This window comes from Cherax quadricarinatus, chromosome 35 (assembly GCF_038502225.1).
Source record: "Cherax quadricarinatus isolate ZL_2023a chromosome 35, ASM3850222v1, whole genome shotgun sequence".
In the NCBI taxonomy this organism is placed as follows: domain Eukaryota; kingdom Metazoa; phylum Arthropoda; class Malacostraca; order Decapoda; family Parastacidae; genus Cherax; species Cherax quadricarinatus.
In genome coordinates, this window is record NC_091326.1 from 34,171,491 (window position 1) to 34,194,073 (window position 22,583).

At 42.5% G+C, this 22,583-nt stretch overlaps 1 protein-coding gene across 2 annotated transcripts in view; it reads right to left on the reverse strand.

Moving 5' to 3' along the window:
* The window catches only part of Pka-C3 (Protein kinase, cAMP-dependent, catalytic subunit 3), a 383,655-nt gene that overhangs the window by 359,335 nt on the left and 1,737 nt on the right, over positions 1-22,583 (reverse strand). For both annotated transcript variants that reach the window (XM_070091502.1, XM_070091501.1), the window contains one exon: positions 22,154-22,583. This exon is cut by the window's right edge. In XM_070091502.1, coding sequence (XP_069947603.1) covers positions 22,154-22,277 — 124 coding nt within the window. In that variant the 5' untranslated portion in view covers positions 22,278-22,583. The remainder of the gene's footprint in view (positions 1-22,153) is intronic.

A 22,583-nucleotide genomic window follows, 5' to 3' on the forward strand; every position in this document is an offset into this window, starting at 1 on the left:
AACCACACTCCGGCCACAGACAACAACCACACTCCGGCCACAGACAACAACCATACTCCGACCACAGACAACAACCATACTCCGGCCACAGACAACAACCATACTCCGGCCACAGACAACAACCATACTCCGGCCACAGACAACAACCATACTCCGGCCACAGACAACAACCATACTCCGGCCACAGACAACAACCATACTCCGGCCACAGACAACAACCATACTCCGGCCAGACAAAACCCATACTCCGGCCACAGACAACAACCATACTCCGGCCACAGACAACAACCATACTCCGGCCACAGACAACAACCATACTCCGGCCACAGACAACAACCATACTCCGGCCACAGACAAAAACCATACTCCGGCCACAGACAACAACCATACTCCGGCCACAGACAACAACCATACTCCGGCCACAGACAACAACCATACTCCGGCCACAGACAACAACCATACTCTGGCCACAGACAACAACCATACTCCAGCCACACAACAACCATACTCCGGCCACAGACAACAACCATACTCCAGCCACAGTCAACAACCATACTCCAGCTACAGACAACAACCATACTCCAGCCACAGACAACAACCATACTCCAGCCACAGACAACAACCATACTCCAACCACAGACAATAATGTTCGGTGAAGTTTTTAATTCAGTTATTCTGTTAAGGAATAACGGAAATAAAAACTAGATCAGAAGTGAAACTGTAACGACTCAGAAAAACTAACGAGGCCCTAGCAGCAGAGAATCTCACTTTCAAGGATCACAAGTGCCATAATCATGAGAAAAATAAGATGGATAATGAGGCCCTTTAAATAAGAGATGTCAAGCCAATGATGATCCTATTTAAGTCACATGTTCTCTATAGGCTGTACAGTGACAACTCCTTTTAAGGCAGGAGAAATCCCAAGTTGGAAAACTTAAAGAGAACCTTCACTGCTCGTATAAATTCTATCAAACATCTGAAGAACTTGGGAACACAAAGTCCTTTAAACTGTACTCTTGGGAATGTAGGCGAGAAAGATACCTTCATAAACTACATCTGGAAAATTCTGGAGGCACTGGTCCTAAATCTGCACAATGAGATGACTACATATGAAAGTAAGAAGCTTGAAAGCCGGTGCAAGATGCCACCAATGAAAAGCGGGAGCACGATGAGTACACTAAGGAGAGAATCCAACAAGTGCATATGGGGAACTACCAACAAACTCTTAGCAGTCTTAAAAGAGGAAACTTAGTAAGTTCCTCAACTCAGTTTCTGATCAGCCAGACTGTGGTGTATATATGCACTACATGTGACTGGCACCAACAGCAGGGTCGATCAGGCCAACAACCAGGAGGCTTGGTCTAGAATTGGGCTGCGAAGGCAGTAACTTCCAGTAGGCAAGTAAGACAGCATTACTTGAAGGGACTGTCACCACAGCCTGGAGCATTACACCAGTAACCAGTACAGTAACTGACTTCAAGGGTTTCTCCACATTGGTAGCCCGGCCCGGGGCCTACTCAACCAGGTTGTTGTTGTCAGCAGCTTGTTAGCCCATATAACCATCACAGTAAGAGTGATGCGTCATTTGCCTGAGTCCACCTGTATTATCTTACATAACAGTATTTACTTTCCAGCGTACTAGGCCATAATAATATATACGAGGATTTAACAAAAGCTCCTGGACTGCCGAAAAAAATATGTAGGCTTACCTAATTACTTAGTTGAAGTTGTCTCCCTTCCTGAAGCATTTCTGGATCTCTTCTTTCCTAACGGCATCTAATGCGGCCTGAGATTCTGCTCGATTTGGAGTGTTGAGAGTGTGGACGACCGCCATGTTTGTGACCAGGAAATGATGTCGTTTTGGTCTTGAGACAGCAATCAGAGCACAAATTTCACAGCCACTCTCTTCATGTTCAAATTTTCACTCAAAATGCTTTGACACGACCTTATAAGGAATCATTTACAATGTCCTGGATACTCTGACGACCATCTTTGTGAATGACCTTCCTAACATTTTCAATGCTGACTTCTGTTTTTGACGTTGATGAACAACCAGAGTATTCACCATCCTCAACTGATGTTCCTCCTGCTTTGAATCGCTAAAACTATTCAAAACACTGCGTCCAACCCTTTACTTCATCAGCAAATACTTGCTGGAGCATTTCTTGAGTTTCACTAGCCTTTTTTACCCAGCTTGAAACAGAATTTTATATACACACATACTTTTCTTTCTTTCAAAGATTTCATTCTCACACAAAAAAATCAAAACGCACTGACAACGTGACAAAAAATACCCATCTAACCTCAACAGAATGACCGACCACATTGAAACTCGCAGCGTGATCTACACCGCCACCATATTTCACCCAGGAAGCACGCGAAAATTCTAGTCAGAAAATTTTTGATAGCACAACGTATTGTACCCTTCTACCGTTATCAAAAAAAAAATGAACCAAACATTAATGTAATTACTTATGGTTACGGTTAAATTATATATATTACCATAAAAATGGCAGTAAAGCAATTGCCAAAAACTATAGAGCGATAGAGCTGTCATCCCACATTATCAAGATTTTTGAAAGGGTCTCAAGAAGCAGGGCTGCCAATCACCTGGAACCCATCAGTAGTACAATCTTGATCAGCACGAGTTTAGAACAGGTCGTACTTGCCTCTCGCAATTGCTGATGTATGACATGGTTTTGGATGCACTTAAAGACAAGTTAAATGCAGATGCAGTGTACACCGACTTTGCAAAAGCCTTTGACAACTGCGACCATGAAAAAAAAGAGTTCATAAAATAAGAGCTTAACAAAGAACCGGTTAGGTGGGCAGATGGATATTTAACTTGTAAAGTAAAAGGACACAAGTGCAACTAATGTGACATTTATTGTGGCAACGTTTCGCTCTCCAGGAGCTTTATCAAGCCATTACAGTGTAATGGCTTGATAAAGCTCCTGGAGAGCGAAACGTTGCCACAATAAATGTCACATTAGTTGCACTTGTGTCCTTTTACTTTACATATTGTCGGTAATTCTACCAACTTTATTACGATATTTAACTTCCAAGCAAATAGAAACCAAAGCGTAATAGTAACCGGAGTGAAATCAAAGGCGGTTACAATGAAGAGTTCTGTTCCCCAAGGCACAGTACTCGTTCCGCTTCTCTTCCTCATATCTGATAGACGGATATAAACCATAGCACTGTTGTAGTTGGGTATTCCTACCCATTCCTGTTCCCCATGCCTACCAATAGGGGTGTCCCCACAGACCACTGTTGCCATCTCGCGGCCTTAGGCCTGGCCTCTGGGTGCGAGATGTTATCTCTCACTCACTCTGCGCTGACCCGACCTACGGACAACAGCACTCTCTCCCTCGCAAAGTTTGGGCCTGGCCCCAGGACACTCACCTACTGGCAGGCATGGGAAACAGAATGGGTAGGCACACCCAGCTACACGGTATCATCCTTTGCAGACGATACTAGAATCTACATGAGAGTGGCATCCGCTGAAGACACAACGGGCATCCAAGCTGATATAAACCAAGTCTTCCAGTGGGCCACTGACAACAATATGATGCTGAACGAGGTCAAATTTCAGTTTCTATACACAGAAAGATTGAAGGAATCAAGAGAAGATTGGAGCATACGACAAACTTAAACCACTTAAAATACAACGCAAATGTAATGTGACAGACCTAGCAGTAATACTGTCAGATCTCACGTTCAAGGAGCACAACAATGCTGTTATCACAACTGCAAGGAAACTGATAGGTTGGATATCTAGAACTTTCAGAATAAGAAATGTCAAGTCAATGCTGGCACTGTTTAGGTCACGCGTTCTCTCTAGGTTGGAATATTGCTGTATACTGATAAATTAGACACATGTGCAACTCTTGGGTATCTTTATTAAGGAAACGTTTCGCCACACAGTGGCTTCATCAGTCCATACACAGGAGAAGCATGAAGAACAGGAGGAGAATGAGGTAATCAGTCCCTCAACCTAGAGTCGATGTGGTCAGTCCATCAATCTTGAGTAGAATACGGCATATGAGCGGAGAAGGAGCTTATAAACCGTAGGCAGGAGAGGTGCAGCAGTCGTAGGTGGTGCCACATTTGTCCAATGTGGAAGTAGGTCGTGCCCAAGGGTTAGGCAAGCGATGAATTCCCATTAAGATCCCAAGAAGTTGCAGTGTCTGACAGGATAGTAGATGAATGGTTCACAGAACCGACATGTTGATTTATCAACATGTGTCTAATTTATCAACATGTCAGTTCTGTGAACCATTCATCTACATTGCTGTATACTAATGACCGCTTCAAGGCAGGCAAAATAGTAGAGCTGGAAAAATGTACAGAGAACCTTTAAAGTTCTAATAAACTCAGTCATGCACCTAAATTACTGGAAGCGCTTGAAGTCCCTAGAACTATACTCCTTAGAATGCATGCGAGAGCTACATCATAATCTATACCAGCAAGGTACTGGAGGAATTGGTTCCAAACCTGCACACAGAAATAACTACTTATGAACACAAGAGGCTTGGCAGACAATGCAAGAATCATCCAGTGAAAACCAAGGGAACATTGAGAACACAGAGAAAATTCAATAAGTGTAAAGAGACCGGGTTGCGGTGCATGTTGGTCTGCGGGCGGTGGGCACTAACAGCTTGATCATCAGGCCAGCAACCAGGACTGGTTTGGGACCGGACTACGGGGCCTCCGAAGGCGACTACAGGTAACCCACAAGTTAGGCAGTGACGGTGCTAAGACTGGGGAGGGCTTGGAGGGGCTTCAGCTCCTAAAAATTCTCTCATCTCCCCAAATATAGCAATAATAATAATAATAATAATAATAATAATAATAATAATAATAATAATAATAATAGATAACAGAGAGATGCCTTTTGAATGTCACATACAAGGCTATAAATTATTCCACACTGACAGGGTCAACAGGAAGGGTGGTGGAGTAGCAATGTATGTCAGAGACAATTTAAAGTGTTGTGTTAGACAAGATATAAAATTAGAAGCGTCAGCCACTGAATCTGTTTGGTTACAGCTTCTCGAGGGCCGTGAAAAACTAATTTTGGGTGTGATTTACAGGGTCCCAAATCTTGAGAGGGAGTGCGGTAAACTTCTATGGGATAAAATTCGTAGGCCTCTACATACGAAAATGTTGTGCTAAAGGGAGATTTCAACTATAGACAGATTGACTGGAGCAATTTGACAGGAAATTTAGAGTCAAGTGACTTTCTTGATACAATTCAGGATTGTTTTTTTAAAACAGTTTGTGACAGAGCCAACTAGAGGAAATAACCTGCTTGACTTGGTTTTGCCAGCAGGGAAACGCTAATTAATAATCTTGAGGTTAATGATGAGCTTGGGGAAAGTGATCTAAATCACTCAGTTTTAATATATTTTGAAATTCCCCTAATAATGGCAATCAAGTCTCTGTCCCTGACTTTCGCTTGGCTGATTTCATAGGACTGAAAAATTACTTAGGTGGGCTGAACTGGAATGACCTGACTATGGGTCAGGTAGGTGGTGATGGTTGCCGATATGACGTTTTCCAGGGCATAGTTCTAGCTGCTCAGACAACTTATGTTCCAAATAGGGAAATCAGATCAAGCAAAAATTATCCTAAATGGATGGATAAGAGATTAAAACATTTTATTGGTCAAAAGAGAGGCATATATAGGCAAATCAAAAGAGGAGAGGTGCAATTAAGAAATCAATATATTCAGTTAAAGAGAAATAAAAAAGGGAATAAGAAAAGCAAAAAGAGATTATGAGGTTAAAGTTGCAAGAGAATCGAAGACTAACCCAAAAGGATTCTTTCACGTATACAGAAGTAAGATCAGGGACAAGATAGGCCCACTTAAAAGTTCCTCGGGTCAGCTCACAGACAGTGATAAGGAAATGTGTAGAATTTTTAACACATACTTCCTCTCAGTTTTTACACAGGAAGATACCAGCGATATTCCAGAAATAATAAATTATGTAGAACAGGATGATGATAAACTATGCACGATTAGGGTCACAAGTGACATGGTCCTTAGGCAAATAGATAAATTAAAACCTAACAAATCCCCAGGCTCTGATGTACTAACTGTACACAAGGGTTCTAAAGGAAGATTAGCAAAGATTAGTAAACCTCTGGCTAATCTTTTCAACATATCACTACAGACTGGCATGGTGCCAGATAAGTGGAAAATGGCAAATGTGATACCTATTTTCAAAGCAGGTGACAGGTCCTTAGCTTCGAACTATAGACCAATAAGCCTAACCTCTATGAACCTTAAGGCACATGGAATAGGAGAATTTTTTTCCTGGATAGAGGCATGGTTGACAAATAGGCAGCAGAGAGTTTGTATAAATGGGGAGAAATCAGAGTGGGGAAGCGTCACGAGCGGTGTTCCACAGGGGTCAGTGTTGGGCCCCTTGTTGCTCACAATCTACATAAACGACACTGATAAGGGTATAAAGAGCGACATAAGCAAGTTTGCCGATGACACCCAAATAGGCCGTCGAATTCATTCTGAGGAGGACATTAGAGCACTCCAGGATGAGTTGAATAGACTGATGCAGTGGTCGGAGAAGTGGCAGATGCAGTTTAATATAGACAAATGCAAAGTTCTAAATGTTGGACAGGAAAATAACCATGCCACATATAAAATAAATAATGTAGATCTTAATATTATGGATTGCGAAAAAGATTTAGGAGTTTTGGTTAGCAGTAATCTGAAACCAAGACAACAGTGCATAAGTGTTCGCAATAAAGCTAACAGAATCCTTGGCTTCATATCAAGAAGCATAAATAACAGGAGTCCTCAGGTTGTTCTTCAACTCTATATATCCTTGGTTAGGCCTCATGTAGATTATGCTGCACAGTTTTGGTCACCGTATTACAGAATGAATATAAATGCTCTGGAAAACATACAAAGGAGGATGACAAAGTTGATCCCATGTATCAGAAAACTTCCCTATGAGGATAGACTGAGGGCTCTGAATCTGCACTCTCTCGAAAGGCGTAGAATTAGGGGGGATATGATTGAGGTGTATAAATGGAAGACAGGAATAAATAAAGGGGATGTAAATAGTGTGCTGAAAATATCTAGCCTAGACAGGACTCGTAGCAATGGTTTTAAGTTGGATAAATTCAGATTCAGGAAGGATATAGGAAAGCACTGGTTTGGTAATAGAGTTGTGGATGAGTGGAACAAACTACCAAGTACAGTTATAGAGGCTAAAACGTTGTGTAGTTTTAAAGGTAGGTTAGATAAATACATGAGTGGGTGTGGGTGGGTGTGAGTTGGACCTGATTAGCTTGTACTACTAGGTCAGTTGCTGTGTTCCGTGGGTGAATGTGACCTGGCCTGACTAGGTTGGGGCATTGGCTTAAGCCGGTAGGAGACTTGGGCCAGTAGGCCTGCTGCAGTGTTCCTTCTTTCTTATGTTCTTATGTTCAAAAGAAGTCTCCTATTCCGCCTACCAACCATCTAGCCGCTCATAAGCCCCTCAGTATAGAAATTCCGTTAAATAACATAAAAGTAATCTAGTCTAAAATATTGTTTCAATGGAGTGCCTGTTGTAGGGGTGCAGATCGTTCACAAACACACAAGGTGAAATGTAGAAAAAACTTGGTATTGTAGGAAGAGTTTGCCCGTCATGTCACCGCGGCGGCCACCTGCTGCTGATGCTGCTGCTCTCATACCTGAGGAGATGCTGGAGAGAGGGGGGACCAGGGAAGAGAAGGGGATAGGGAGGAGTAAGCAGAGGACAGGGGAAGGAAAGCGAGAGACTGGGCGGTAGACAATCAGCGGGGAGAGAGACGGGGCTCCTGCCCCGTCCCTCTCCCCGGTGGCTGGGGCTGGGGAAAGAGGACGGGAAACAGTGTGCGGGGACGCGGGAGACGGTGGGCAGGGAAAGAAAGGGTGTCAGGGAAAGAGAAGAGAGGGCGAGAGAGAAAGAGATAGCGGGGTAGAGATGGAGAAGTCATGAGGGGAGGGAGAGAGACCTGAGGTACGTAACAGATCTTAGCTTGTAAATAAAGGTAGGAACTCTTAACCTAACCCAGTAAAATCTTTGTGTAAAAAAAGGAGTAAGGGGCAGGGAGGGTGAGGTCTGGGACCGGGCCGTGGAGGCGGTGACCACCTGAAGTGACTACAGGTAACCTACAGGTAACAGGCACCAGAGCTGCCAGTGCTATGGTTTAGTCACGAAGGTAACAAGATTACGATAAGACGCAAACCGAGTCGCGGGGGCGTTGACCCCCGAAACCCTCTCCAGGTCTCCAGGTAAGTTCTTCACTCTGATGGTTACGTATTGGAGGTGCACACGTGTGGTAGAAGCAGAGTTCGTGCACAGCTTTGAGATGTACAATCCACAAGGGAGTACATGTAGGCCAGGATGAATTACACCACTTGGATATATACTGTATTAGGTTCGCCGGTCTTGTCCCGGCCCGGGTCTTCCAGATGGTGACCCGGTGCGACTGGACATGATGAATGTTGAAGACAAGAGTAAAACAATTGAAGTGCAATCAAGTTTATAAAACAGCTCACAAACAATGTCGTAACAATGTAGTAACAGGGGTAGAGAGCACAACTTTGTAGTACCCAGAGTCAGTGGTCAGTGGCCAGGCTTCAAACACCTTTTATTGTACAGCAATAAAGGAATGGAACAGACTGCCCGCACATGTCAAAGCCAGTCATAGCATGAACCAGCTCAAGAAGACTGCCAAAAGGTGTCTGATGAATGTAGCGACAGAAAGGGAGGAGAATAATTTTTTTAGCTAACATACATGTAAATATAAATAATTAATTTTACCTTATTCCTAGTATATCTCTTTTATAGTATGATAATAAGATATTATCTCCTTTATACTATAATAATTATAGTATAATAATAAGGTATTAAAAGGACCCCAATGGAAATAAGTTACTCTGACTTTTTTGGGTTATTCTAGGTTCTCTACACATATTCCTTATCCTCATATCAGACATAAACAGAGATATACACCACAGTACTGTATCATCCTTTGCGGATGATACTAGGATCTGCATGAGGCTGTCATCTGCTGAGGACGCGGTTAACCTCCAAGAAGATATAAACAAAGTTTTCCAGTGGGCAACGGTAAACAATATGATGTTCAATGAGGACAAATTCCAACTACTCCGTTATGGAAAACTGGAGGAGATAATAACTAGAACAGAGTATACTACTGACTCCGGCCATACAATAGAGCGGAAAAATAATGTAAGGGACCTGGGAGTAGTAATGTCTGAGGATCTCACTTTCAAGGATCACAACAGTGCCACGATCGCACGTGCAAAGAAAATGATAGGATGGATAATGAGAACTTTCAAAACGAGAGATGCCAAGCCCATGATGATCCTTTTCAAATCACTTGTTCTCTCTAGGCTGGAATACTGCTGTACATTAACATCTCCATACAAAGCAGGTGAAATCGCAGATCTAGAGAGTGTACAGAGATCCTTTACTGCACGTATAAGTTCTGTCAAGCACCTTAACTACTGGGAACGCTTGGAAGCACTTGACTTGTACTCGTTGGAACGCAGGAGGGAGAGATATATCATAATCTACACTTGGAAAATCTTGGAAGGAATGGTCCCAAATCTGCACACAGAAATCACTCCCTACGAAAGTAAAAGACTGGGCAGGCGATGCAAAATGCCCCCAATAAAAAGTAGGGGCGCCATTGGTACACTAAGAGAAAACACCATAAGTGTCCGGGGCCCAAAACTGTTCAACAGCCTCCCATCAAGCATTAGGGGAATTGCCAATAAACCCCTGGCTGCCTTCAAGAGGGAGCTGGACAGATACCTAAAGTCAGTGCCGGATCAGCCGGGCTGTGGCTCGTACGTCGGACTGCGTGCGGCCAGCAGTAACAGCCTAGTTGATCAGGCCCTGATCCATCGGGAGGCCTGGTCATGGGCCGCGGGGGCGTTGATCCCCGGAATAACCTCCAGGTAACCTCCAGGAATACGCTGGTATGTATGATAATCTATGTAACTGTCGAAACATAAACACATATGCAGTTTAATGTGATCCTTTATTGACAACGTTTCGCCCACACAGTGGGCTTTTTCAAGTCACAAACAGATCTACCTGGGGTGGAAGGTACGGGAGTATTTATAGTCAGGTTCAGAACATAAGAATGTGATGAATGGTTTGAAAAACCGACAAGTTGAAGATTAAGACACTTATGCAGCATATGGGAGTCTTTATTCAGAAAACGTTTCGCCACACAGTGGCTTCATCAGTCCAATACAAAGAGGAAGGCGTAAGGAGAGGAGGAGTATTAGGTAATCAGTCCCTCAGCCTGGAGTTGATGTGTTCAGTCCATCAATCTTGTAAAATGTACAGCATAGGGCCGTAGACGTGGCTTATATACTGTAGTGAGGTGAGGTGAAGCAGGCGGAGGCGGGGTCATAGTGGTACCATCCACTAGTCGAAGTAGGTCTTTGTCCAAAGGTTGAACAAGTGTTGAAGAATTCTTTGTAACAAGATCCCATGATGAAAGTTAAGACACATGTGCAACAGATGTTGCACATGTGTCTTAACTTTCATATTGTCGGTATTTTATACCTTTCTTGCACAAGATCCCATGATGCTGCAGTGCCTGACAGTTCTGACACGTCTACGGCCCTATGCTGTACATTCTACAAGATTGATGGACTGAACACATCGACTCCAGGCTGAGGGACTGATTACCTCATACTCCTCCTCTCCTTACGCCTTCCTCTTTGTATTGGACTGATGAAGCCACTGTGTGGCGAAACGTTTTCTGAATAAAGATTCCCATATGCTGCATAAGTGTCTCAATCTTCAGGTTCAGAATGTTGAGGTCAGGTGGAGAATGCTGCATCTGAGGATCTACCGGGTGGGGTTATAGAGTCTTGGGTAGCTTGGCAGGGGTATTGGACAAGTTGTGAGCAGACCTTCTGCAGTGTTCTATGTTCTTTGTGGGATAGCGATGAAGAAGTTTCTTGGCAAGTGGTTCAGGTAAATCTGTTTGTGACTTGAAAAAGCCCACTGTGTGGGCGAAACGTTGTCAATAAAGGATCACATTAAACTGCATATGTGTTTATGTTTCCATTGTGTCGGTATTTTATACCATTTATTTTCACTATGTAACTGTATTTGTGTATACCTGAATAAACTTACTAAGCAGTTGGTAAGTGGTCAAGTAGTCTGAGGAAAAGGCAGCTCCCTCAGCCACAACTAGGAGTGAACATGAAAATGGTATACAATACCGATAGGTTGTTAGGTGATAAATTAGACACATGTGCAACTCTTGGGTATCTTTATTGAGGAAACGTTTCGCCACAGAGTGGCTTCATCAGTCCATACGTAGGAGAAACTTGAAGAACAGGAGGAGAATGAGGTAACACATCGACTCAAGGTTGAGGGACTGATTACCTCATTCTCCTCCTGTTCTTCAAGTTTCTCCTACGTATGGACTGATGAAGCCACTGTGTGGCGAAACGTTTCCTCAATAAAGATACCCAAGAGTTGCACATGTGTCTAATTTATCAACATGTCGGTTCTCTGAACCATTCATCTACAAAGGTTGTTAGGTAAGACACATATGCAACAGTTAGGCAACTTTATTCCGAAACGTTTCGCCTACACAGTAGGCTTCTTCAGTCGAATACAGAAAGTAGGCAGGAACAGTAGAGATGTGAAGACGATGTAATCAGTCCATCACCCTTGAAGTCGTAATAAAGTTGGTAGAATTACCGACAATATGTAAAGTAAAAGGACACAAGTGCAACTAATGTGACATTTATTGTGGCTTGATAATGGCTTGATAAAGCTCCTGGAGAGCGAAACGTTGCCACAATAAATGTCACATTAGTTGCACTGGTGTCCTTTTACTTTACACCCTTGAAGTCGAAGAATTTGAGGTTGTCAGTCCCTCAGCCTGGAGAAGTTCGGTTCCATAGTCAGGAACTATCTGAAGATCATGCGACAGTGCGGAGACTTAAATACTGTCGGAAGGAGAGGTGCAGAGTAGTAGTAGTAGGGTGATGGACTGATTACATCGTCTTCACATCTCTACTGTTCCTGCCTACTTTCTGTAATCGACTGAAGAAGCCTACTGTGTAGGCGAAACGTTTCGGAATAAAGTTGCCTAACTGTTGCCTATGTGTCTTACCTAACACAACTAGGAGTAGTGCAGGTCAGTGAACACCATTTCAAATGTGTATATGAACGGGCCCTAGTCAGTGAAAGAGACTAATGAAGAAACACAAGGTACAACTATACTTCGCTAACACAACCAGGCGAGTGAGTGGATGTGGGTGGGTGTGAGTTGGACCTGATAGCTTGTGCTACCAAGTCGGTTGCCGTGTTCCTCCCTTAAGTCAGTGTGACCTGACCTGACTGGGTTGGGTGCATTGGCTTAAGCCGGTAGGAGACTTGGACCTGCCTCGCATGAGGGCCAGTAGGCCTTCTGCAGTGTTCCTTCGTTCTTATGTTCTTATGTTTGGTAGTTTTGAAATTTAAAGAGCACTTTGACCGTCTAGTAAAAACTCTAAAATCATTTATCACTCTTGGCAGTAAAAATATATAACACAGAAACAAGGCTAAAATTAACGAACAATAAAAACCTCAAGCATGAAAAAAAAACGAAATGGGCCAACAGGCCTGCTGCAGTGTTCCTCCTTTCTTATGTTCTTATGTAAGATTCCTAAATGTTGCCCGGAGGCGTGTTGTGTACGAATGGTATATAATACCGACAAGATGAGAGTAAGACACATGTGCAACATCTGGGTATCTTTATTGTAGACGTTTCGCCATCCAGTGGCTTTATCAATACAAATTCTAGGACATAACTTGAAGACAGTAGAACTATGTACAGAAGATGAGGTAATCAGTCCCTCAACCTAGGAGTAGGTGCGAACAGCACCATAGTCGTGGAGATTCTGAAGCAGAAGAAAGAATTCTGGCGCTTATATAGTAACGTCAGGTGAAGCAGACGAGGGCAAATTCACTGGTAGTATTTGTCGGGTTATTCCCCAGTGGAAGTAGGTCCTTCCCAAAGAGATGGTGAATTTTAGTTGTAGTAGTATTTAAGCGCCAGGATTCTTTCTTCTGCTTCAGAATCTCCACGAGATGGGTTAGTTGTAGTAGTATTTGTCGTAGTCGTGAAGGTTATGTACATGTCCTCAGAATTCTGAGGACATGTACATAACCTTCACGACTACGACAAATACTACTACAACTAACCCATCTCTTTGGGAAGGACCTACTTCCACTGGGGAATCCCGCCTACCAGTGAATTTGCCCTCGTCTGCTTCACCTGACGTTACTATATAAGCGCCAGGATTCTTTCTTCTGCTTCAGAATCTCCACGACTATGGTGCTGTTCGCACCTACTCCTAGGTTGAGGGACTGATTACCTCATCTTCTGTACATAGTTCTACTGTCTTCAAGTTATGTCCTAGAATTTGTATTGATAAAGCCACTGGATGGCGAAACGTCTACAATAAAGATACCCAGATGTTGCACATGTGTCTTACTCTCATCACGTTGCCCGGAGGCCCTACTACAACAACACGTAACCGGACATTTATAAACTACGACAGAAGCAAAAATGGCTAAAGCCGTGGGGACCCTATATTTATAAAGAAAAAAATGGCGAAAGCAAAAAAGGCCTAAACCGTGGGTAAACAGCTAAAATGTGTTCCATACTGGCAGACCACAAGCAGGGGAGGGGAGGGAGGAGCACTTGTGAACAAGTGGCTGTCGGTGAGATAATGTGAGAAGTCACGAAAGCGCTTGGAATTTCACTGTTTTTTCACAGTGGTTATTCTGCATATGTAGTATATGTATATATATATATATAATGTATGTGTGTGTGTACTTACCTAGTTGTGGTTTCAGGGGTCGATTCACAGCTCCTGGCCCCGCCTCTTCACTGGTCGCTACTAGGTCACTCTTCCTGCTCTATGAGCTTCATCATGCCTCTTCTTAAAGCTATGTATGGATCCTGCCTCCACTACATCACTTCCCAGACTATTCCACTTCATGACAACTCTGTGACTGAAGAAATACTTCCTAACATCTCTGTGAGTCATCTGAGTCTTCAACTTCTAACTTGTTGCTGTGTCCCATCTCTGGAACATCCTGTCTCTGTCCACCTTGTCACTTCCTCTCAGTATTTTATATGTCGTTATCATATCCCCCCAATCTCTCCTGTCCACCAGTGTCCACAGGTCGATTTCCCTTAACCTCTCCTCGTACGACATGCCCCTTAGCTCCGGGACTAGTTGCAAACCTTTGCACTTTCTCTAATTTCCTTACATGCTTGGCTAGGTGTGGGTTCCAAACTGGTGCTGCATACTCCAATATAGGCCTGACATGCACGGTGTACAGGGTCCTAAACAATTCCTTATTGAGATATCGGAATGCTGTTCATAGGTTTGCTAGGCGCCCATATGCTGTAGCAGTTATTTGGTTGATGTGTGCCTCCGATGTGCCCGGTGTTATACCCCAAGATCCTTTTCCTTGAGTGAGGTTTGTAGTCTCTGGCCCCATAGACTGTTTTCCGTCAGCGGTCTTCTTTGTCCTTCCCCAATCTTCAAGACTTTGCACTTGGTGGGGTTGAATTCCAGAAGCCAGTTTCCTGACCAGTCCTGCAGCCTGTCCAGGTCCCTTTGTCCGACTGAATTCTTCTCATCAACTTCACATCATCTGCAAACAGGGACACTTCTGAGTCTATTCTTTCAGTCATGTCGTTCACATACACCAGAAACAGCACTGGTCCTAGGACTGACCCCTGTGAAACCCCGCTCGTCACAGGCGCCCGCTCTGACACCTCGTCACGTACTATGATTCTGTGATGTCTTCCCGACAGGTATTCCCTGATCCATTGCAGTGCCTTCCCTGTTATCCCTGCCTGGTCTTCCAGCTTATGTACTAATCTCTTGTGTGGAACTGTGTCAAAAGCCTTCTTACAGTCCAAGAAAATGCAATCTACCCACCCCTCTCTCTATCTTGTTTTACTGCTGTCACTCTGTCATAGAACTCCAGTAGGTTTGTGACACAGGATTTCCCATTCCTGAAACCGTGCTGGTTGTCGTTGATAAGCTCATTCCTTTCTAGGTACTCCACCACGCTTCTGATAATCTCCATGACTTTGCATACTGTTAGGTAAGACACATATGCGACAGTTAGGTATCTTTATTTCGAAACGTTTCGCCTACACAGTAGGCTTCTTCAGTCGAGTACAGAAAAGTTGATAGAAGCAGAAGATACTTGAAGACGATGTAATCAGTCCATAACCCTTGAAGTTTTGAGGTGGTCAGTCCCTCAGTCTGGAGAAGAGTATTGTTCCATAGTCTGTTTCATTCTATGGAGCAATGCTCTTCTCCAGACTGAGGGACTGACCACCTCAAAACTTCAAGGGTGATGGACTGATTACATCGTCTTCAAGTATCTTCTGCTTCTATCAACTTTTCTGTACTCGACTGAAGAAGCCTACTGTGTAGGCGAAACGTTTCGAAATAAGGATACGTAACTGTTGCATATGTGTCTTACCTAACAACCTGCCGGTATTTTATACCATTTTAATTTTCACTTTGCATACTATACATGCTAGTGACACTGGTCTGTAGTTTAGTGCTTCGTGTCTGGCTCCTTTTTTTAAAAAACTGGAACATTTGCTGTCTTCCATACCACAGGTAGTCGCCCTGGATTTATTATTGCTAAATCTACAGACAATATTAGGTAAATATACAATTAGGTAAGCACACGCACGCCAGATCCAATTTACACTCATTTTCACTCCTGTATCTGTCCGGTCCATGTTAAACTTTCCAAAGCATTTATGTAACAGCGAGACTTGACAGTTTGTTCAACTCGTCTACCACTAGACTACCAAACTAATAATTTCCAATATTTTTTCAATTCTAAATTTTTCCAACTTTATACTGCCAATTGTCTTAGTTCAATGAACATAAGAACATAAGAACATAAGAACGAAGGAACACTGCAGAAGGCCTACTGGCCCATGCGAGGCAGGTCCAAGTCTCCTACCGGCTTAAGCCAAAGCACCCAACCTAACAGGTCAGGTCACATTGACTTAAGGGAGGAACACGGCAACCGACCTGTTAGCACAAGCTATCAGGTCTAACTCACACCCACCCACATCTACTCATGTATTTATCCAACCTATTTTTAAAGCTACACAACGTTCTGGCCTCTATAACGGTACTCGGGAGTTTGTTCCACTCATCCACAACTCTATTACCAAACCAGTACTTTCCTATATCCTTCCTGAATCTGAATTTTTCCAACTTAAAACCATTGCTGCGAGTCCTGTCTAGGCTAGATATTTTCAGCACACTATTTACATCCCCTTTATTTATTCCTGTCTTCCACTTATACACCTCAATCATATCCCCCCTAATTCTACGTCTTTCCAGAGAGTGCAGTTTCAGGGCCCTTAGTCTATCCTCATAGGGAAGGTTTCTGATACATGGGATCATCTTTGTCATCCTCCTTTGTACATTTTCCAGAGAATTTATATCCATTCTGTAATACGGTGACCAAAACTGTGCAGCATAATCTAAATGAGGCCTAACCAAGGATGTATAGAGTTGAAGAACAACCTGAGGACTCCTATTATTTATGCTTCTTGATATGAAGCCAAGGATTCTATTAGCTTTATTGCGAACACTTATGCACTGTTGTCTTGGTTTCAGATTACTGCTAACCAGAACTCCTAAATCTTTTTCGCAATCCGTAATATTAAGATCTACATTATTTAGTTTATATGTGGCATGGTTATTGTCCTGTCCAACATTTAGAACTTTGCATTTGTCTATATTAAACTGCATCTGCCACTTCTCCGACCACTGCATCAGTCTATTCAAATCTTCCTGGAGTGCTCGAATGTCCTCGTCAGAATGAATTCGACGGCCTATTTTGGTGTCATCGGCAAACTTGCCGATGTCGCTCTTTATGCCCTCATCTATGTCGTTTATGTAGATTGTGAACAGCAGGGGGCCCAACACTGACCCCTGTGGAACACCGCTCGTAACGCTTCCCCACTCTGATTTCTCCCCATTTATGCAAACTCTCTGCTGCCTATTTGTCAACCATGCCTCTATCCAGGAAAAAATTTCTCCTCCTATTCCATGTGCTTTAATTTTCCTCAATAGTCTCTGATGTGGGACCCTGTCAAAAGCCTTACTGAAGTCCATATACACAATATCATATTCATTACCATGATCTACCTCCTCAAATACCTTAGTGAAAAAAGTTAATAAATTCGTAAGGCAGGAACGCCCCTTTGTAAAACCATGTTGAGATTCGTTGATTAATTTATGCTTTTCAAGGTGGCTACGAACTGCCTCGGCAATTATTGATTCCATAAATTTTCCCACTATGGAGGTTAGGCTTATTGGTCTATAGTTCGAAGCTAAGGACCTGTCACCTGTTTTGAAAATAGGTATCACATTTGCCATTTTCCACTTATCTGGCACCATGCCAGTTTGTAGTGATATGTTGAAAAGATTAGCCAAAGGTGTGCTAAGCTCCTCTTTACATTCCTTTAGAACCCTTGCATACAGTTCATCAGGGCCTGGGGATTTGTTAGGTTTTAATTTATCTATTTGCCTAAGGACCATGTCACTTGTGACCCTAATGGTGCACAGTTTATTATCGTCCTGTTCTACATAATTTATCATTACTGGAATATCGCTGGTATCCTCCTGTGTAAAAACTGAGAGGAAGTATGTGTTAAAAATTCTACACATTTCCTTATCACTGTCAGTGAGCTGACCCGAGGAACTTTTGAGTGGGCCTATCTTGTCCCTGATCTTACTTCTGTATACCTGAAAGAATCCTTTTGGGTTAGTCTTCGATTCTCTTGCAACTTTAACCTCATAATCTCTTTTTGCTTTTCTAATTCCCTTTTTTATTTCTCTCTTTAACTGAATATATCGATTTCTTAATTGCCCCTCTCCTCTTTTGATTTGCCTATATATGCCTCTCTTTTGACCAATCAGATATTTTAATCTATTGTTCATCCATTTAGGATCAATTTTGTTTGATCTGATTTCCCTATTTGGAACATAATTTGACTGAGCAGCTAGAACTATGCCCTGGAAAGCATCATATCGGCAACCATCACCACCTACCTGACCCTTAGTCAGGTCATTCCAGTTCAGCCCACCTAAGTAATTTTTCAGTCCTATGAAATCAGCCAAGCGAAAGTCAGGGACGGAGACTAGATTGCCATTATTAGGGGAATTCCATGATATGTTAAAACTGAGTGATTTGTGATCACTCTCCCCAAGCTCATCATTAACCTCAAGATTATTAATTAGTGTTTCCCTACTGGCAAGAACCAAGTCAAGGAGGTTATTTCCCCTAGTTGGCTCTGTCACAAACTGTTTTAAAAAGCAATCCTGGATCGTATCAAGAAAGTCACCCGACTCTAAATTTCCTGTCAAATTGCTCCAGTCAATCTGTCTATAGTTGAAATCTCCCATTAGCACAACATTTTCGTATGTAGATGCCTTACGAATTTCGTCCCATAGAAGTTTACTGCACTCCCTATCAAGATTTGGGGCCCTGTAAATCACACCCAAAATTAGTTTTTCTCGGCCCTCGAGAAGCTGTAACCAAACAGATTCAGTGGCTGACGCTTCTAATTTAATATCTTGTCTAACACAACAATTTAAATTGTCTCTGACATACATCGCTACTCCACCACCTTTCCTGTTGACCCTGTCAGTGTGGAATAATTTATAGCCTTGTATGTGACATTCAGAGGGCATTTCTCTATCTTTCAGATTGAGCCAGGTCTCTGTTATAGCAATAATATCTATGTTTCCTGCACTTGCAATTAATCTTAGCTCATCTATCTTATTTCTAACACTCCTGCTATTAGTATAGTAAACCTTAAGGGAGCTAGTCCCTTGCTGCCCTCTGCTGTCCCCCTTTGTTTGCTGACCTGTTCTATTGTCTTTATTTATAACTTCATGCTGAATGCCTTTTATACATTTACTGTTTCCAACCCTAGTGTTGCAACCTGCTTGTTTCCCACACACACCCATACCTCTATCTTCCATCAGTTTAAAATCATAGGCATTTCACCAATGGCCTTCTCAATCGAGTCTGCAAGTGCTACCACCCCTGCCCCAGAGAGATGTACCCCATCCCTTGCATACATATCATGTTTGCCATAAAAGTTGTTCCAGTTGTCAATGAATGGGATTGCAAGTTCCTTGCAGTATCTGTCTAGCCAGCAATTTACACCAATTGCCCTAGACAACCATTCATTTCCTACTCCCCTTCTAGGCAAGATGCTACATATGATTGGGATCCCTCCCTTAGACTTAATGAAATCTATAGCTGACCTGTACTTATCTAGCAGCTCTTCTCTCCTACCCTTCCCAATATCATTTCCACCAGCACTGAGACAGATAATGGGCTTGTTCCCATTACCTGACATGATATTATCCAGCCTGTTGACAATGTCCCCAACACCAGCTCCAGGGAAGCACACTCTATCTCTCATCTTCTTATTCCTATTACAAAAAGCACGGTCAACATATCTTACCTGAGAGTCACCAACCACAAGAATGCGCTTACCTTCATTAGCAGGGGCAGTAGTACCCTTACCTTCACTGGCCACTGAAGTACATTCATCCTGGAGAACAGAGAAGCGATTTCCTACCTTCAGATCTTCACTCTTAACTTTCCTTACTCTGATGCGCCTCCCATTACTGTGAACAACTCGCCACTTGTAGCAGGTGCTGGACTGCACCTCACTGCTGGTAGCCGTTGCTACCTCCCCACCTACAGCCTCCTCACAGTGAGAGACAGACTGCACCCCACTGCTAGAAGCCTCATTCCCCACATCTCCAACCACCTCACACTCTCTCCCAGGCCCATTGAGGTGGACCTTCAGCCTCCTAATCTCCTCCTGGAGAAGCAAGACCTCCTCCTTCAACTCTCCAACCTCAGATTTTAAAACACTGCAGAAGCAAGCCATGCTTGCTTCTGCAGTCTTGTAGCATGATAAAAATATACTAGATTCTACTACAGCATATTTTATCTTGTAGATGAATGGTTCAGAGAACCGACATGTTGATAAATTAGACACATGTGCAACTCTTGGGTATCTTTATTGAGGAAACGTTTCGCCACACAGTGGCTTCATCAGTCCATACAAAGGAGAATCTTCACCTCTCCTGCCAACGGTTTATAAGCTCCTTCTCAGCACGTATGCCGTATTCTATTCAAGATTGATGGACTGACCACATCGACTCAAGGTTGAGGGACTGATTACCTCATTCTCCTCCTGTTCTTCAAGATTCTCCTTTGTATGGACTGATGAAGCCACTGTGTGGCGAAACGTTTCCTCAATAAAGATACCCAAGAGTTGCACATGTGTCTAATTTATCAACATATTTTATCTTGCCACAAGAGTTAATGCTCACTTTATGCTCACTTTATACTAAGTTTTCTTTGTATTTACATTAAGATTATCAAAACTTGTCACATGTGCAATGAGAACATAGTTGTTGGTTCTTTATTTGCATTACCGATAAATTTTTGAGATCATTTGTAATATACGTTTTAAATGCATTATCTAGTTTCAACATCTGTAGAATAAGTTAAATATATTTATCATATCTGGAACAAAACACTGGGAAGTCAAACATCAAATCTTAAACAGAACTACAATGGTTTTCTCAGTTTCTTCTACATTAATACATTAAACTCATTATTAGTTTTACCCCTGTATGTCTATACTGTATGTATGATTGTATGATTTAGTGGTGCTTTAAACAAAAAGTTGGTAACAGAGGAATTCGCTGACATAATTATAAACCTTTATCTAAATAACGTAAAAGCAATTTACTGTTGTTATAATTGCTTATACGGTATAAGCAATTATAACAACAGTATATAAAGATCATTGAATTTCCTTTTTGAATTTGCAATCTAAATTGAGTGGAAACTTACCCCTTGTCAAAATTTGCTGACTTCCAGCGCATGATTTACGGTATAACTTATACCGTAAATCATGCGCTGGAAGTCAGCAAATTTTGACAAGGGGTAAGTTTCCACTCAATTTAGATTGAAAATTCAAAAAGGAAATTCAATGATCTTTATATACGTAGAAATAATTCTTGATACTGTATATAAACCTTCGTCACTGTTGCAATACATGTATTCCATCCTGTAACAAGAACAGACTTGCGTCGCATAACTTAACGAGGTGTTACCAAGAATTTAGTTATCATATAAACATGGCATTTCCGTTATTTATGCATCTCCAGTTTATATGAGGCCTGGCAGTCTATTGCTGTTTATCAACACTTTTATTAATTATTTTGCATAATCTGGTTATTATTGTTTTTTAAAAGATTACAGTTACTTTGCATTATTTTCATTTCTCGGGAGAAAAAATGAGATGTAGAATTTCTAAAACATTTACAGGTAGGTAGGTAGGTCAGGTCACTTGACACTTTTTTATAATATAAAGTTTAAGTATCATACAGCAAGCGCTCGCAAGCCAAAACTATGTTATATAACAAAAAACTTTCAAACACGCACAACAAAAATTATCACACTAGGTAAAAATAATTTTTGAATTAAAAAGCAACTGTCAAAAGTCCAAAAAATCCGGACATTTAACTCGAAGATTTACTGTTACATCTACAGATGTTAGATAAACGGACATGTGAAACTACTAAGAAATTTATCATGGCTACATTTCGCGCAAGATGATATGGCTTGATTAAGTAAGTTTATTCAGGTACACACAGATACAGTTACAGACATTATCATACATAGCAGCATGTGTAGAGAACCTGGGATAAACCAAAAAAGTCAGCTAGAGTGACTTATTTCCCGTGGAATCCTTTGATAAAGATAATGATGAGAGAAACCTAAGTTCCGTACCCAGCATAAATACCTCATCAGTTGCAAGTGTATTACATAACTTAACAAAATGGTAGGAGACAAGTGCACACATCACTTACCCTTGTGTTACCTTTGTATTCTTTGCTGCAGCAACAGCAGCTGACAACGACCTCGTTGCAGAACATTAAGCAATAGTTTAAATGCTCTAGAAAAAAACTAGCAAGAACAGGGGAAGTACTCACCGATGGTCTTGACGATGTCAAAGTCGTGTAGTGAGTATTGTCTTGAAGATACACCGTTAGTGGAGGGAGGTTCCTTGGTAACGCCCACCCTCCTGCGGCCGCCCACACGCCCACCGGCCATCATGGTGGTGGTGGAGGCGGCTTCTACCTTCACCTGTGCCACTGTGGTGCTACTTAGATCAACCACTCCACCTCAGGGCCCTCTCTAGGCCAACTGTCCACCGGGTGGGCCTACAGCTGGGGTCCGGGACCCTCCACACACGTGTAGTACTACAGTTGAGTTGTATGGAAGACTGGGTGCACGTGTTGTGGTGTTGTGGCACTGGTGACAGGTGCTAAGCAGGATATGTACTCAGTTGTGGCTGCAGGGGTCGAGTCACAGCTCCCGGCCCCGTCTCTTCACTGGTCGCTACACACGCGAACAATGCAG